This window comes from Astatotilapia calliptera, chromosome 19, assembly GCF_900246225.1.
Source record: "Astatotilapia calliptera chromosome 19, fAstCal1.2, whole genome shotgun sequence".
In the NCBI taxonomy this organism is placed as follows: domain Eukaryota; kingdom Metazoa; phylum Chordata; class Actinopteri; order Cichliformes; family Cichlidae; genus Astatotilapia; species Astatotilapia calliptera.
The window spans coordinates 559,519-578,838 of NC_039320.1; the positions used below are offsets into that span (position 1 = coordinate 559,519).

The window sequence follows — 19,320 nt, forward strand, 5'->3', positions numbered from 1 at the left end:
AAACAAGATGTGATGACAGCAAAGACACCCAACGGCCTCAGTCAGCACCTATCCTGAGAGAACCCTGGCTTATGTTTTATAAAACTGAACCTCTTTGTTAACTTTCTTTAAACAAGTCATTGCTTAAAAAACAAACAGCAGTAAGATGTAAAACTAATACCAATAGGATACTAAAAACTGTTAAAACCAGTAAGTTAAACCCATAAAAGAATAAACTTGACAATAGATGAAAAACAATTCTGGCAGAGGCTGGTGGCACCCCTTAGCCTCCTGGTAGATACATCGAGTTACTGCATTTACAAACTTGGGTGTCCAAGTCACCCATCCGGCCGCTTGGCAGGGTGACGACAAATCGGCTTTTTATGGCTGACAGGTGCTAAAAAAAGGTAAGAACCAAAAATGTAAACCCACAAAATGAGTGGAAATATAATGAAATGACACTTAAGATGATACGACCCACTAAAATTAATTAAAGAACAAATCTACAAATTTCAATTATTAAAGCTGACAGAAATATGGTAAAATGATCATACAGACCAGATTTTTAGTATGGTTTATAACCACTGATAAGTTCATAGGATTTAATGGGGGTGTTGGTGTGTGTTCAGAGGATGCAACTGTTCTCTCTTCATGAAATGAAAACTTTAAATGTTCTCTCTTCATGAAATGAAAACTTTAAATTGTCGATTTGAATCCTTTCAGCAGCAGCACTGGTGAAGGTCAGCGTACCCGTGTCACCTTCAGTCTCTCTTAAATGCATGAGGGGAACGTGACATGAGGCGGCTGAAGCAAACCGACTGTCTGAATCCCAACATGTCGCAGTGTTTTAAATGCTGTAAGGTCAGACAGAGCGAGCTTCGAGCGGGTCAAAACCCACACTCACCTTCCACCATCACTCACGCCTCTAATGCATGAAAAGAAGAATGGGAGGAGTGTGTGTGTGTGTGTGAAGCTAAATAACCAGCAGAGAGCGTGTGTAGGTGAGTGTGTGGAGAGTGCGTCCTTCAGCAGGTCAGAGTCCCAGCTTCACCTCCTGCTGTCTGTCTGTAATATATGAAAGTATCTGTCTGTCTGTAATGTATGAAAGCGTCTCCTCTGACTTTAAATCCTCGCCATGCAGGCGAAACCTCACCTCTGACCTCACACTGCAACTTGCTGCCCAGCTTCATCCATTTCAATGGCAGCCATCTATAAAGCCCTGTGTCTAGACAATGTGTGCACACACAGATAAAGACTCAACGCAGGGATACCTGTGCAAGGAGGGTAGGTTTAACTAATGCACACATGCATTAAAATGCCGCTAAAAGGGGCGGGCGAGCCTGAGATTAATTACTTGGATTCTGTCCTATTAAAATCTGGCTTTTGCTCATGTCAACAGCAGAGTGAAAACTGTTAATGCACGGTTTGTTTTTAAGAACTTAAATTCCTTTAAAAATTAAAAATGTGATTTTTAGGTGTTTTGTAAAAATGTATACATTATACACATGTATACATCTTCTCTGAGACAAATACCTTTCAGACGCGGATTAGAAAGTTTTCTGAAATTCAGTTTTTATAAGGATAAGGAAGATCAAATGCATTTACATCTGCTAGTGTTATGGTCCCTCGATGTTAGACCCATATATTTCTATCCCCAGGCTTTGGTTTCATATCTGGTTGAGTTCAGAGTCTCCATGTATTCCTGCCTCCCTGGTTTTTCCGTGTCTGGTTTGGTCTCCATCTCTGTGGTTAGTTAGTTAAGCACGCTGAGATTCCCCTGTTCTGTTGGCTGTGTTCCTGGTTTATTCAGGTAATAGTTTTTCTAGCATGTGTCATGGTAGGTTTGATTCTCTTTGTCTCATTTTCTCACATAGGTTCAGTGTGTGTGTATGTGTGTAAGCTACTATGTACGTATGTAGCTTTTTGTCTTTGTTAGTGTCTATGTGGAATACACATGTATGCATGTGTTTGTTTGTCTTCATCAGGGTCCATGTAGAGTTTGTCTTCATTTGTGTCTGTACCTGTGGTCTATCTCTGGTCATGTAACTATGTATGCCAGTGTTTTGTTTTCTTGATTATTTTCTTGATTTGCAATGTATTTAAGTAATAATTCTTCCCTTCAAATCTCTCTTCGCGACCTAGTGGTCCAGAGGAAGAGGTGTTTTTATTTGCTCAAGAACCATGGCTAAAAATGAGATTTGACAGAGTGATTGGAGTGAGGGTCCTGAGGCTGTAGAACAACCTGCCCGAGGAAATGAAGCTGGCTGACTCAGTAAATTCTCTTAGAGCTTAAAAGCACACACTGCTCTCTTTTTTCCAAAAGGCACAGATTACCCAACAAAAAAACAAGCTTTGTTACCTAAAACCAAGTCAACTGGTTCATAAAACAAAGAAGAAAGGCATGCTGGAAATCACAAAAAGGTAGCACATAGGGAAAGACAGTACAAAAAGAAAAGGACAGCATTGTATATACCTGGGATTAACAGGGGCTTGGATGTGGGGTGGAACCAGAAACAGGCGAAAGTAATCAAGACAATCAAACAGACAGGAAGTAAAACCCAAAAGAACACAATGGAGAAAACAGCTTCATTGACAGACCAAAAATGGAGACAAGACTCACATTAACATGAAAACAGAGAAAATTAACAGCAACAGGAATAATAGAATAACTCAGACATAAAAATTCAAACTTTCAAATGCTAAAATTACTGAGAAAGAGAAAGCCAAACACTACCATACTGACTTACATTTCAAAACTTGTCTGTTTCGTTGTATCATATGAAGCACTTTGGATTTACATCAGGTATTTATTTTAGTAAACTGATCGGAATCCTATATTTTTTCTTGTTCTTGTTTTGAAGGGTTTTGTTATCCTTCGAAATCCTTGATATGGACATCTAAGGGGCGCAGCTCTGTCTGTAAGCACGGAAACACCGGTGTGAAAGCCTGCTGTTTGTGAGAGGCAACCAATCAGAAAAAAGCTGAGGAACTGCAGCAGGGCCCAGTATAGGTTAAGACTAATTATAATGTAAGTTAAAAATTAAATGCAGAGTTGGAAATGAGCATTACAACAAGCATTACATTTGCATAACTCTTCAACTGGCATTATTGGACACTTGAGGGTTAAAACGCAAGTAGGACGTCCTTTTTTGCTCATCATTTAGAAGTTTGAAAATGTAATAATTAAAATGTATTTCTGAGAAAGTCAATCACTGGTAACAAACACTGAAGCACAATTCAACAGGGGCTCGTCTGTTTCATTCCTCTTGTACATATTTCTTTAGTTTCCCTGTGAGTCCACCCCCTCGCACACACCGGCCACGCCACATCCCATCATCCCCTTGGTGTGTCGCTGTGGCGATTGTTTGGAACAAAAGGTGGAGGAAGCTCTCTGAGGTCCAGATAACCTCCTGCAGCTTCCTGTCAGCATGCTAATACGCCTCTTTTCACACCAGACAACAGGGTCACACACACTTACTCGCACACGCACGTCATTTGTACAGTGAAAGACCAGAAACCTTCTTTCTTTTCTTTTGGTTTGTTTTTTGTACTTCTTTTCACAAGTCACTCAGTGTCTTTTGTTGTTTTCTGGCCTATCCCTTTGCTCCATCTTTCTTTCCTTCATTCTCTCTCCCCTTCTATTCCCACTGCTATCCTCTTTCCCTTATGTTCATCAGTTGTTTTAATGTTTCATCCAGTTACTATATATGCATTATATTTTTCCTCCTCCTTTGTTCCTTCTTCCTGTACGTCATCCCTCTGCCCTTGTGCTTCAAGGGATTTAACTTCCCTTTCACCCATATGTTAAAGGCCATGTCATCAACACTTTTCATCTATCCCTCCATTCTTTCACAGCAAAACCAAAGCGTAATCTGTCCTCTTTGACCTCCACCCACTCTCACTTCTCTTCATTTTCATTCCGTTTTCCCTCCTCACTGTAAGCATTTACATTGCCCTCCTTCTCTGTCCATCACATATTTAAGTTATCCACTTATGTCTCCTCTGTTCAGTTTTTTCTCTCAGTCCTCCTCCAACGTCATACTATCCCTTTACACACTTTAAGACTGAAGTTATTACAAACTTTCATCGCTTCTTTCTCCTTCTCCCTCTTCAACCCTCTCTTTCACTCCTTGCTTTATTCCTCCTCCTCTGTTATGTTAATTTTCTGTTTTCCTTTGCTCTTTCATGTTTTCCTTCTATCATTGCTAGTTTGCTTTTGTTAAGTCTTCCCTTTTTTATCCTTCTCTATCCCTTTGTTCATCCCTTCATCCTCTAACAGGACACACGCATGCACCACATTTTATAATTATTACTGATATTTTATTATCAGAGTGACATGGCAGTTCTAGAGTCAGTGCCATCAATTATGAATAGAAAAGTGTGTGTGTCTGTGTGTGGAAGAGTTCACTGAGGTGGCTCAATTAGCTGTGACCTTCCTCCTGCCCATCCCTACCCCTCTTCATCATCACCGCCTCCTTGTCTCCTCCCTCCTCCATCTCCCAGAATGCCCCTGTTTGACCTCATGCAAATGGCCGACCTCCCTGTCTCAAACGCACAAGGCAGAGAAAAAGGAGCAGCAAATGACGGAAGTAAGGGAGCAAGGAAAGGTTGAAGGGAATGAAGATGGGACAGGAGAAAAAAACTTATTTAAAATGGATTTTAAAACATTAAAAAAACATAATGAAAATTTGTAATGAATTCATAAAAAAGACTACATATTAAAATCAATTAAATTAATTTGCATCATAAATAGTCGACATGATAAATGAATTGCATTAAAATAAAACAATTAACTACATTAAAGGTTTTGTGAAAAAAAGTAAAATAAAGCAGTGATAGAAAAAATCATAAATATACATTAAAAATATTAATATATAAAAATATTACACACATACATTAAAGAAATTTACATTAAAGCCAAAAAGAAGATGAGAACAGGATGAATGAGGGAGAGAGAGAACAACACTTTTAGAAGGAAAAAAGAAAGAAAAAGAAATCAGAATCATGAAGGAGAAAATCTGGTTTTATATTTAAATCAGGTGAAGGGCCACTATTAGGTGGATAAGGTTGCTGAAAGGCTGGACTAAAGACATTACTCAACTCAGCAAACACATTAGTAGAAAGGTGATTATTCTATCGAGGGTGGAATCAAGGGTGTTTTCAATTTAGAAAAGTAGAATATATGACATAGATGTTGAACTGGAATGCACAAGTGTTGCTAATAAAGCACTTGATGACAGCGGGGAGGAAGAACTCCATTAAACAGGAAGAGACCTCTCACAGAACTACACTCAGGCAGGCGAAGCCAAAAAGTAATATGTTGTATTGTGATATATACGCACAAAAAAAGCTGCTCATTGCATCATGGAAAGTGATATGAAACCATCTTAGTTAAGTAGAAGCACATTTTCTGCTGGTGGATAATGAACTTTGTTTCATTTGGGTTTTCCTGTGTGTGTTACTCCTGTTTATATGGAGCTTTTATAGTCTTACCAACTACTCAAAGTATTTTTAACTACAAGTTACACAGACAGTGCTTTTATTTTGTAATATATCTATCTTCCATTGATGGCCAATTTAGAATCACCAATGAACCTAACATGCTGTGGTGAACTGTTGGAGGAAGCTGAAGTACCTGGGAAAAAAACCCTTAGAGATACAGGGAGGACATGCAAATGTCACAAAAGAAAGACCCCAATTGGGGTTTCAAACCAAGAACCTCATTGGTGTGAGGCACCAGTGTTAACCGCTGCACCAGTGTCTGACCAGCTCTGACTCCAGAAATCTGGATAAATACCTGACATAAGTAAATGCTGTAAGACGTAAAAATCAAATGCATGATCCAATTATTTAACAGAAGCACTTAACAGACGTGGAATTGCTTGTCACATAGATTTCAGAATCCATTGTCATCTGCTTGAAACAGTGATAGGCAGGTTAAACAATACCATTGTCCCAACACGTACATGTTACACCCAACATGTAAGGCTTATCATGTCAAAGTAGAACTACATATCAAACACATGTGTCTTTGTTGCATGTAAGCATTTCTAATATAATGAAAACCAGGACATTCATTTCCATAAAAGCACACTCAAAAATGGTGTTTTCAATGTCCACGCTGTGAAATGTAACCATTAATGTTTTCAAATGTTTCCCACTTACAGAGTACCCTTAGGTTTCTTGGTCGATATAAGAGCATGGTATTTTCTGGTATGTGAACATCAGTGTGGATGTTGAGAGACCAGAGGAAGGAAGAAGCAGACAATCTGACAGTCTGCTTTAGCTGCTTAATGCTAATTCATTCAATGTTCCCCCACAGACCAGCAGCCGCCCATTGGGAATACGGGTGGAAAGAGAGAGACAGACTGTGTGTGTGTGTGTGTGTGTGTGTGTGTGTTACTCCCAACCCGCTCTGAGGGAATGTGGATGGGAGTGAAAGAGAGCAGAGATCAGGCTCTGCCTCGCTTTCCAATGACCCTGTATTTGTGTGTGTGTGTGTCTGTGTGTGTGTACATATTTTTGTGTGAGTAGCATAAGTCTTATGTGCACTGGTGTGTGTGACCTTCCATGAGTGTGTGTATGTATGCATGGCAGCAGGTCTGAACATTGGAGAGCCTTTTTAAATGACAAAGACAGAAACAAATCACTTCACACACCTCTGCAACACACACAGACACAGACACACACACACACACACACACACACACGCAAACAAACATGTTGTCTGGAAGGAGACCAGCCCAATCCACTGAACAAAGCAATAAAGAGAGAGACTATCTGATTCAGACTCTATGTCGATTGCCCACCATATATCAGCGTAAAAGGGAGATTTAAAGGGTAGTTCCAGCTTTCTTTCCTGCTGCTTTCCACCACAATCCAGTGGACCTACCAACATCATCTTATATCATGTTTTAACAGCATGTTGCCCTGCTTTCTGCTTTTTGTAAATGCATGTGTTTAGTTGTTTATTGTAATCTCAAACCCCGACTGTGAGAGCTGTGCTGCCAGAGAGAAGCTGACGCTACCATTTTCTTCTTCTTGTATAGAGTATAATGACTGGTGGCAAAACAAAGTTCACCAATATTCTCGCGTGCATACAAAAAGAATACTATATATGGACATATCTAAGTCTATAAACTTTGGCCCTAAAAATTGTTGTTCGTGTGTGCATGTGCATACATGTGTGCCCTCCTATGCGGTTGCATATGCCGGCCTGGCATGAAGAGAGGCTGGCTGCCGACCACATTTGGGTGTAACGGGCGAGAATCCAGCAGACTAATTTGGGTCTGGCTGGGACAGCGCAGTTATTATTTTCCTCTGGACCATCAGGCAGAGGACACACAGCCATCTGCTGCACGCGCATACACAAACACACACGTCTCAATTATATCACTAAGAGGGCAGCTGCAAGCGCTGCCTGTCGTAAACACACACAGACAACGTTTATAAGTACATGAACATGCACACATTATACTGTGTTGTTGGATCAACAGGGTGTTACAGAGAGACAGATTCTCCTGCTGGCGGCCTCTACAGAGAATGACAGGAAAGGGACACAGACAATGTTTCCATCCACCTGTTTCATGAGCATTTTGAATGAGGATGTGAAAAACTATGAAAACAAAAAGATGACATTGTATGCCAATCCCACCCCATGCTGCAAAAAAGTTGTTAACCTCTATGACTGCATCAATCTCTTTTTTCACTCTTTCTTAAAAAGGCGCACACAGTTAAATTCAATCCTGTCACAGGTGAAGAATGGCAGTATGTACAACAGTTTGTGAGATCAGAAACAAGTGTGAGATCAGAAATGTCACTTTTTTAAGCATTTTTTTCAGGTCAATTTTATCATCTTGTAAGCTATTTTGGTCAAAATCTGGAAAAAGCTCAACATGCAGAATCAAATTCAATTTTAAAAAAAAGTTAAAATGGACCCATCTGCACACTTCCAGAGCAAATCAAATCATTTTGATCAATTGTTGGATGCTACTAGACTAACTTTGCATGATTCATGATCTAAAATGCTCCCTCCCTTTAAGATAATTTTCTTCTGATTGGAGGTCCCTCCCAAATAAGAGGTTTTAAAAGCTACAAAATCCTGCATTAAAATTCCAAAATGAGAAAAAAATTTAGCTTAAAAAAAGAAAAGAAAAGAAAAAAAAAGAAGCATGAGGTGAAGTTGAGGGAGAGGTGGGATGTTAACTTTTCGCAGCAGCCATGTTTAATTACAGCTCCACTCTTTGTTAATGACTCTATTAATAGGCTGTTTGATTGGCCGGCCACGTCCCCCGTCTCCCTGACGAGACAGCAAAGAAACGAGTTAAACGGGTAAATCCTCTTTACACATAAATCTGCCTGAAGATTGTTTCAGCGCCGACCACCAAGCGAGAAAATTCATAACCTCGTCAATTTGTTAAAAGGCTTAAAAAAAATCCTCCCTCACCTCCCCGCCACCCAGTCATTTCTCCTGCACGCCACGATCTAATTAAAGTTGAAAAATAATTAGCGATATATTTTCCTTCCTTTAAAGAGAAAAAATGAAAAAAAAAGAGGGAAGGCCAGTGATTAAAGGAGAAGAGGAGGAAGGGAGAGCAATTAAGAGGATGGAGGTTGACGAACTCTGTGTACACATGTAGGATTACAGGGTGAGACTCGAACATAGCAGAGACAAGCTTGATCTCTCCCTCTCTCTCTGTCTTTCACTTCTTCTTCTTTTTTTTTTAAATCGGTGTGCCACTTCTTCAGCAGCTGATAAAAGCTGAAAGAACAAGATAACCAGCTCAGCGGAGCTGCCGGAAAAGCTTACGGGACCCGATTTGACAATTAATCAATTATTTGATAGAAATCATCAATCAATCTAAGTGGGGGGGATTAATCCAAGAGGTGGATAGAGAGAGATACAGAGACACAGTGATGGAGAGAGAGAAGAGGGGGAGTGATGTACCTTCTTCTTTAATTTGGTAAACTGATTGGCTTTTTTCCTTGTTTCCATATCTTAGAGCTTCCTATATCCAATTTACAGAGACAGAGTTTACAAACTAATGGAGAGAGAGAGAAAGGGAGAGCTACATCACAGATGGTAAATATAAGTTTCTTTCAACAAAACAATGCTCAGCTCAATTTACAGATATTGGAACGTGACTGTCAGAACACGAAGACCTCCAGTCAAAGAGGCAACTCGGATTCATTATCAAACATCCTGAGCTCCATTAGTAACCTCAGACTGTACAGAGGTTATTCTGTAACATAGTTTTCAGTGCAACTGGAAATAGAGAAATAATACACATGCTCAAATCCAAGACTTAAACCTAGCATCACAGGACAGGAGACACAAAGTTATTGGTGTGTGATTTGCTCCAGTCGCACACACTCGGGGTAAAGGTTGATACAACGTTGAAGATTACAATGACTGGACAAACCATAGATCTTTTTCTTTTTTATGCATTGAACAATGGTTCTGCCGGATGTTTCTTTCCTGTTAAAAGGGAGTTTTTCCCTTTATACTTTTGCCAACCCCCTGGGGGTCATCTGATTGCTGGGGTTTTCTCTCTGTTATTGTATGGGCTTTACTGTACCTTACAGGAGTGTTTCCCAACCTTTTGGAGCCATGGCACATATATAGCAGAAATGGCTCGGTGTGTCCCCAGTATACCTTATTCGCTTTCTTCTGATCACTACTCATGCTAGGGCCTTCATCTGGGTTGGAATTTTCTCCAGGATCCAGGACAGATCGACAAAGACTTTTTCTTTTGCAATATTTATCTATTGCTATTATGCGCTGTGTCGTCTCACAACATCACTATTATGTAATTTCTTCTTCGTCCTTTTCTGTTTTACAGGTAGTTGGCAACCCATTTAATTAGAGCAGGTATTTGTACTGCCCTCTAGTGGAAGAGAATGTAATTGTTCTGGCCGTTACTCACACCTATCGCTTAGAGTACTAATCAGGTGGAACCAGTTAATCTTTCACGGCACACCTAATCATTTGGTTGGGAAACACTGCCTAAAAGTATAAAGCACATTGAGAAAAATGTTGTTGAGATTTGGCGCTTTAAAAATAAAAATAATATTCAATTTAATTGAATAAATGACAATTTCAAATGCCTAGAGTAAACTAGAAAAGACCCAGCCTAGCTAACTTAGACTGGATTAGTTGGTGGGGTTAGGTTGAATGCTAATTTCTCATAGCTGTGAATGTGAGTTTGAATGCTTGTCTGACTCTTTGTCTTAGCTTTGCCACCATCTGGTGACATGTCTGTTGTGAACCCTGCTTCTGGCTGGGATACCTGACTGGAGTAGGCTCCAGCACCCCCGCAACCCTGATAAATATAAGTTGAAAAGAATGGATGAATATAAAGAAATCCAAAGAATAGTTAATATATACTGAAGGACTGAGGGGTATTTGGGTTAATTTCAGCTTTTTAGTCCCATGACTTGTTAAGGAGTTATAGAATAAAAAATAAGGAAAACAATGAATCACAGCACAGCAATAGATGTCATGTCTATATATAGTTATAACATTTCCCGATCTAATCCTTATATTAGCAGAATATCACACATCAGTGCTTTCCACCAACTGTTACATGCATGATTTGTACGAACACTTTCTGATCTGCTAGTGCTATAAGTAAGGTTTGGCTAACATTCTGAAAATTCTTCTTGTATGTTTGAGAGTTTCACAAATCTCTCAAGAGTCTTTTTAATATTCATGCTGCACAGACACAAGGACACAATCATTGTCAGTTGTTCTCTGAAGGACTGTACGAGCGCCTCGCCTTACAATCCATCATGTAAACAAGTAAACATCGGTTGCTGACCTTCCAAATTGATTGTTACTGCCTGCTACAGTCGTATGCAATCAGGTGTTGGAATACGTGTCATTTTCCTGCCTGTGCCTTAGGTGTCCCTCTGTACTTCTAAAAGCCAAGCCAAGGAAGAAAATACTATTTGTGTCACTGTGTCAACACAAAGTTTAGGGACCAAGTAACAAAGATTACGCTAAGCTCACAAAAAGATTGTGGTGGAAAAACAACATGCACAAGAAACACAGATTCTGTTGTCAAAGTGATAGACTTTTTACACCAAACAGCTAACTAGTGGCCAGTTTTCACACACACATGTCCCTCAGTGCGGTTTCAACAAATATGTCCTCTCTGTTTGCATGGGGGCCTGGAAGGTACTTCCTATAAAACCAACCGAATGTAGCTCCTTGTTGACGATTGGCTCTTTGATCTATGTCCCCTTTCACAAGTCTTTGCAAGTGAATTGAAAAGGGTGCTTTTCCTGATTTCTACCTGTTGTGCAGTAGATGGCGTTTGGCACGCTGCTGAGACCTTTGTGCAGTGGTGCATTCAGGCACTGTGGGAATCACCAAATGTGGAACTCAGCTCATTAATAACATCTTTTTTTTGTAAAGAGAAAGCTTAGAAAAATGATTTGGCCTTAAAGATGACAATACAGATCACAAAACCAGTTGTGTTTGACAGCTGATGGCTACATTTCAAAGCAAACACTGTAGGTTAATGAAACAAATTTGTTTCCTCTTATTAAAATTAAGTCAGCAAAAGCAGACAAACATGTCTAATGATGCTTTTTTTCCTTTTTTTACTCTGTATTTCCTGTTTTCATGAACAAATATTGGCATTTCGTACACAAGCTGACAGAAGCTACAATGTAAACAGGCTGATATGACAGTTTGAATCCTATTTAATTCAGCAACACACACACGCACACACACACACACGGCTTGTCAATACAGACTTATTAGTGCCTCCAAGGTCGATGTGTCGACCTTCAGGATGGACGCCTGTCTCTATTAACAGGAACTGGGGGAAAGTGAGCCAATTGAGACACAGAGCTCGTCACCAAGCTGACAAAGTACAATGACGTGCCCCCACCCCCATCCCAACACATACACACACATACACGGCAATAAAATATGCATTGTCGCTCGCTGCACAAATCAACAACCGTCCGACGAGCTGATGAGATTTTAAATGAGCCTTAATTTGTTGGGAATTGTCTTTGGTGACGATAGACGAGAGAAGGAAGAATGATAGAACAAGAGACGGACTAAATAAACACCAAGAGACAATCAGAGATAAAGATGGAGAGACAGAGAGAGAGAGACAAAGGATCGAAAAGAACAGGACTGAGCTTTGAGATGCTTAATGTTTTTTCTTGACATAGCAGTGACAAAACAGGCACACAGGTGTGCGACTTACCTGTGACAATCCCAGGTAGATGGAAACCGTCTCAGAGATGTAGAGGAAGCGCCCCTCTTTGTTTAGTGCAAATACAAACCCATCCAGAGACTGAAACAGAGAAAAAGAGAGGTGGACGTTAAATAGACTTCTCAAAAAAACTTTCTTGGGTACAGAGTGTAAATAAAAGATGGCATACGAGTTCATCCATTGGTTGTTTTTTTTAAATAAAAAGATGAAAATTGTGTTGATTTCCATAAAACTTGAAACTGCTGATTAAGACAATAAACTCATCAGAAAAAGGTTTTCTGTGTTCATAGAGGAAGGGAAATGAGGGTCATTCTCTCACAGACTTCTACACAGTCAGAAATTGTTTTGCAGCCCCACCAGTAAAAAGAATGTCGATTTACTTTACTTCTTTCCTTCTATCCTTACTTTAGGAATTAACTGCATATGCATAAAACATTTTTTTAACCTAATTTTGCATGTTCACGATATTACTTTAGTGAGTTTCTCTTTTTCTATTGTTTTTAGTTAACAGCTACAGTGTTTTTCCACACTAGCTTTTAGTTGAGTTTTAGTTCAGCAGAATGACCTTGCTTCAAAAGCAGCTACCGACCCAACAAGTCAATAAAAGCCCATTAAAATGTAGCAGCTACAGCCACAATAGTCTTGATTGTGATTTCTTTTTTTCTTGTCCATCTCCTTCTTTGTGTTGTCTCTGTCACTTTCTTACCAACTAACCCCCCGCCCCCACTGTCACTTTGTTCTTGCCTAAAAAGATACAAATTCCCAACCTCTGCTGCTGTTAAACAATGGATGGTGGGGCTGTGTTCATGAGGACATCACAGAGCAGGAGGAAACAGTCCAACATAACACAGCAGATGGAAAATAAAGTAACTCATATTTCCTCCTGTTGACAATGTGACAGCAATGAAAACAGAAATCTGACAAATTTTCCAGATGTCACTGTGACATCGACATCTTTTCATTATTCGTAGGTTGTTTTAAACATTTGCTTTCAGTTCCTTCATTAAAAACAAATCTCAAGATTTAGCTGACAAGAGGATTTTTTAAAAAAATACATGGAAAAGTAAGTCCCTCTACACACACACACACACACACACACACCTCCACAAAGACATCCAAGTGTGTCTAATGGTGTATTTCCGTGACGATCATGGTGCCACACTCGACTTCAGCAGCAAATCACACATGCAAAGATGACACACACATGCACATTTACACAAACGCACACACACACACTCAAGCAAATGCACGTCTGAGTGTGTCCAATGCTGCTGTTATGGGAAGATCATGGCAGAACACTCGACTCCTTGAACACAATACACTGGATCCAAGCACACACAGACACACACAAAGGCAATGATACTCCAGAGGTCAGCCAGGTTAATTACATGTAGCGTCCTACTGTTATTGGTAATACACGGTTTCCTCCTGTGTGCACATGCATGTGTGCATGCTAGTGTGTGTGCATGTTATATCTTGACACTAAGTGCATACTGCACGGTGTGTATTACTTTGGGAGAGAAAGAAGTGCAAGCAGTCTGAACCATTTAAAGGGATTGAAGATAACTGACTCAACTATTAGGTACAGTCCAAGACAATGTGTTTTTTTTTTTCTTTCATCCGTTATTGGTCACATTATTGATCATGGATCAAAGCTATCCATCCATCCATCCATTCGCTTCCGCTTATCCTTTTCAGGGTCGCGGGGGGCGCTGGAGCCTATCCCAGCTGTCACAGGGCGAGAGGCAGGGTACACCCTGGACAGGTCGCCAGTCTGTCGCAGGGCTAACACACAGGGACAGACAACCATTCACACTCACATTCATTCACACATTCACACCTAGTGGCAATTTGGATTATCCAATTAACCTATCCCCACAAGCTGCATGTCTTTGGACGGTGGGAGGAAGCCGGAGTACCCGGAGAGAACCCACGCAAACACGGGGAGAACATGCAAACTCCACACAGAAAGACCCCGGCCTGATGGTGGAATTGAACTCAGGAGGATCAAAGCTATTGATCCAATAAAATGATTTAACATAGAAATACATTAAACTATCAAACAGCTACCAGAATGACTCCCCTTTTGGATGCTTTGATACTTTGAGGCTTTTACATTAATCAGAAAAGTGAGACAAAGAAAAAAGAGACTTTCTGGATTTTGACAGTTCAAATGTCATCTGTGTAGCAGCTAAGTAGCACCTTTGGTGTGACTGTTGGGTATTTAATTTTCTTCTTTCTCTTTGTCAGATATAAAGTGCTATTTGGAGATGGCCTTTAACCTTTTATGCCTGGCTAATTATTCTAATGCTTACATGGAGGTGTATGGGTATGTGTTGTCGCTGCACCCCCACCGCCTGTGTCCGTTTAGTCTGCCCTCTCAGCTAATGAGATGTTAATGAGATGTTAATCATCAGTGAGCCGCATCAATGTCCATCCATGCTGGGTTCCTCATTAACACACATCCTGACTCTTTCTAAGTAGGTGTGCGCAAGCTTTTGTGTGTATATGTGCAGTTGGGCACATGTTTGCTGTGTTTCTCTATCTGTGTGTGTGTGTTGTCAGATTACGATCCAGATGGTTGTTCTCTGTTTTGATGCCTTTCACTTTAAATGTCTTTATCCTCTAATAAGTTCATTATCCTTAGAAGACATTTAAACGTAACAGCTAGCTCAATACAATATTGGTTAGATATATTAATCTGGTCCCAATAACACACAGTTTATGAAAATATGACTGGAACCTGTTTTTGTGCTTTGCATAGAAAACAGAAAAATATAAAATGCATTCACACTACAAGTGACTAAATTGTAAAACGGACCATCGGGTCACCACTGAAGTGCTGCTCTTGGACTTGCCAGTATCATCTCTGGGCTTGTCTTCAAATGGACAGATAAATCCCAAGATATGGTTTATCTCTGTATGACTGGCTGATGCTTCAGCACATCAAGCACAACTCTGATTCATTGCACATCACAACCATCAAGCACTGGCACGTGCCAGGCATCAGTTTGTAGCTTTGTAGCACCATTTTCCATTGACATTACTAGTAATCAGTTGCCTCTGCATAGCTAGTGTGAAAACAGCATTAGTCACTTTGTTTAAATCAAACCAGCTGGGGTTATGAGAGCCTGTGAGCTTTGCATATGCTGATTTTGTTCTTCCTCATTTGATGGGATAAAAAGTGGAAACAATTTACAGAAGACATGCCTTTGATAAATGTGCACTAGAACAAAGATGACTGAGACTTCGTTTTGCAGAGACACTACTACAAAGAAATGGAACTCAGACAATCTCCAACACTGTAATGCCACAGATGTTGGTCGTTCCTTCTTTCCCTAAAAGCCCCTCGACATTATATCCGAGCCAGTCCGGTGACTGGAACGATATAAGCTCATAGTTGAGCTTTTCAATAGTTTCAAATGTGCGATGGCAGACATCAGAGAACAGTCCAAGAATAGGTTTAAGAAGCTGGAGATTTGCATAATCAGATTTTACTGATAATTCTATACATGAAGTTTTAATAATCAGGCCGTTATTGGAATAAAGCTCTTTCCATTCACATGGCTAAGGGTTTGGCCTTGTTACCATTATGTAACAGTTTCTTGGACAAACACATATACCGGCAAGAATGAATAAATGGTCATGGTCCCCGTGCCTGCCCTCACAAGGCTACACTTGTGTTTTTGCTTTCTCTCTCTCTCTCTCCCCTACCTCTCTGCCTGGGCGGAGCTCACTGCTGGCTCCCGCCCTTGGCTCACACACCTGTTGGCGATCAGCTGATTTCCCGACTACTATTTGAGGCTGGGCCACAGATCTTGTCATCGCTGGATGATTGTGCTACTAACGTTAGTCTCTCTTCCCAGCTCCCGTGGTCTTGTACCTTTACGCCCTACCTTCGTGACTTGTGAGTGATTTTTCCCTTTCTTGTTCCAGTTTACCTTCCCGGACCTGTGACCTTCCAGCTGTACGAATGTGTGTGAGTTGGATGTGAGGACGTGAGCGAGCGTGAGAGAGAGAGCCTTCTCCTAATCCCTTGGAACCCTGGATTTTTCTCCGTCACTGTATATATTATCGCACTAGTGTGTAAATAAACGGTGCTCTGAGACGTCAACCTGTTCTGCGCTTGAGTCCCTGCTTTCAGATTGTGACAATTTCTTTCTTTCATTTAATTTTTACTGTGGACCTATTGCAAAAAAAATAAGAAAAACAAAACAAAAAACCTTAAAATTTCTATAATCAATAGTGTGAAAACACAAACTTTCCTGTCATTTGATTGTTTATCAATTACTCAATTACTGTGGTGTGGTATAAATGCCCATGGGGCAGATCTTTATCAGCAGGAAGCACTATTAAACTTGCAAATTATGTTAAAAGTTCCCATTTTTTCTCTCCTTCGTATATTCCACAGCCATCGAAGTCTTTGCCAAGCGGATTCTGACCCTCAGGCCTAGTGTCTGACACCCTTGCTCTAGAAAAACTTTCTTTGTAATGTTCAAAACTATGTAACAACCATTAAATTCACAGCCTTAGATGAACCATAATGCACAATATGTGTGAGAAGTAACTATTAGAACCTATGATACATCTACTTTGCTCAATTTTGTTAACAGAAGTCTTGTTGAGAGCCACTGAATAGTTACTATATTATAATATAAATGCTTAAATAGTTCCTGAAAAGCTAAAGGGGTCTAATAAACCTAAGTAAAGCCATAATCGGTTGATAGTTAGTCCCCATTTTCTTCAGCGAAAGCTGCTGAGGTTTCTTGGAAAATTGTGACACAGCTGGTACGCCTCTGTCTTTTTGCCCCTTTATACAAACACAAGCCAACAGGGGGAAAAGGCTGAGATGTGGAGATAATCACAACCTGTGTTTTTCTTTTTACAGTTTTATCATCTTGTCTGATTGAGGTCCAGGTTTAGCAACAAGCAGCTCCAGGTGAAGGAACGCAAATCTGCCCATTTCAGAGGGATTAAAACGGATTAATTAGAATTGGAAAAGCGAGTTGAAAGGTGGAGGCACGTGTGTGTGTGTGTGTGTGTGTGGGTGGGTGTGTGTGTAAATTATGCTGATATGAACTGATGTAAACACTCACACAGACAGATATAGATGTGCTGTAAACAAACATAACCTTGCTGACTGCTTTGTTAAGTCCCCGGTTGCCTCTCAGAGGTTAAGCAGGCCTCTGATTATTAGAGCTCTGAATCCAACCAGAGCACAAACCAAATTTTATTTTTCTGCTGTGAGCTCGTGGTTTTTCCCTCAGCTTCCTTTGGTTTACACCAGAAATTATTTACAAGGTCGACAGGGTCTTGAAAGGTCGGTGAAAAGTTGTAAGATGCACAAAGGTCAGTGTACGACTCAGAAAGCAAGTGTTTTCAAGCCTCACTAACTGACATTTTCAGCATGAATAGATGCCATAGTTGCACACTGCTGTTAACTATAACTACTCTTTTATTTATTGTGAACAGAGGGAAGCAGCTGTAACATGCAGGGAGGTGTTATTTTTTCATGGCAGAGTGTGATTGGACTACAAACCTAAATGGATATCAAAATGAAAAAGAATATAAATAAGCCTGTAAGAACATAATAACAATCTCACATTTAACCCTAAACCTCATCTGTAGCTTAAGCAGCAATAAGACTGGACTGGAGCCTGTAGGGCATGACAACCATTCACACTCACAATCACAGCAGTTAACCTAACACAACTGCATTCAGACTGTGGAGCAAGTCCACACAGAACGTGTAATGTCTGCATGAGGAGGGTGCAGCCAGCCCGTGAAACCAAACCCAAAATGATCTTGCAAAAAGACAACTGTGCGAACCACTACACTGCCAGGATGTCCTATCCAAAACTTGATGAGATCCACACCCACACTCTAAGCCAAATTCAGGCTTCATCAGACAGATTTGAGCTCTACAAACAAGACTAATCCAAAGACACTGAACCAGACAAAGACAATGAAACAACAGTGTAACCAGGATGAGCGACGCAGCCATTAGATGCAGTATCAGCTGACCTCAGCCTGTTTGCAGTGATATTGTTTTTCCTGGCCTTTGCTGTTTTCCACTTGTATTTGCATATTAATAACACATGCAGACACAGTGGGACCGTAGACCGTGTGTGCACTGTCTGGTTGGTCTATATGACTGTGCATATGGGTATGTTTGGGCTCTAGCTTGTTAATATTTTATTTTTCATAGTTGTGTGTGTGTGTCTGTGTGTGTGTGTGGATATGCATCCAGGACTTTATATTTACATGCATGCGCAGTGCAGAAAGACCAAGGATGAGTCTTAAGCACACACACACACACACACACACACGCGCACCTCTGCACAAAATAAAGTAACAACACATCCAAACATGTAGAAAACACAAGTACGAACACACAAGGTGGAACTAAATGGACATTACGGCAGAAGTCACGCACTAAGGCACACATACACAGAGTCATTGTCTCTATCTCTTCTCCTCTCTCTCCCTCACACACACATGCACACATATACAAACACACGCCCTGTGGCAGCAGTCCGTGTGTGTGTCTCTTTATGAAATCACAGAGGGTCTGACCGCCTCATAGTAATTATGCTAATTGCCTGGATGCCCTTGCCTTTATTTATGCAGGGCTGCTAAGATAAATAAAAGGAAATTGCTTTGGATCTAACTGTATTCATTTCAGCATGCTAACTAGAACACTAACTCTGCTCTCTGAGTCTGTGTGTGTGCGCAGCAAGAGAGCAACGGAGCAAGTGAGTAGGGGGGTGAGGTGTTCACAGATTTGTTTACCCTTCACAAATTCTGCAGGTAATTGCAATTTTGATTGTATATTTATTTATTTTGCTCCGTGTGTGGATGGATTGTATTGATGCTGTGTGTGTGTGTGTGCACTTCCTGTCTCTCAGTCATAATGAAATGCTTTGTTCTATTAACCAGAATATAACTGTCTGAGAATCACAGACTGCTCTGAAGTGAAACTAAAGCTCCTGAACAAAACGATCATAAGAAGTGCTCATTTTAATATGCAGCTGAAGGAGTTTAAATTAAATACTTGCGATTTAAAGATTTATCAAGATGTATCTAGTGCAAAATCCTAAAAAAG

The 19,320-nt window shown here is 40.4% G+C and overlaps 1 protein-coding gene across 4 annotated transcripts in view; it reads right to left on the reverse strand.

Annotated features, from left to right (window-relative positions):
• npas3 (neuronal PAS domain protein 3) overlaps window positions 1-19,320 on the reverse strand; it is a 380,804-nt gene that overhangs the window by 103,937 nt on the left and 257,547 nt on the right. For all 4 annotated transcript variants that reach the window (XM_026151150.1, XM_026151153.1, XM_026151151.1 and 1 more), the window contains one exon: window positions 12,207-12,296. In XM_026151150.1, the coding sequence (XP_026006935.1) occupies window positions 12,207-12,296 (90 nt within the window). The remainder of the gene's footprint in view (window positions 1-12,206; window positions 12,297-19,320) is intronic.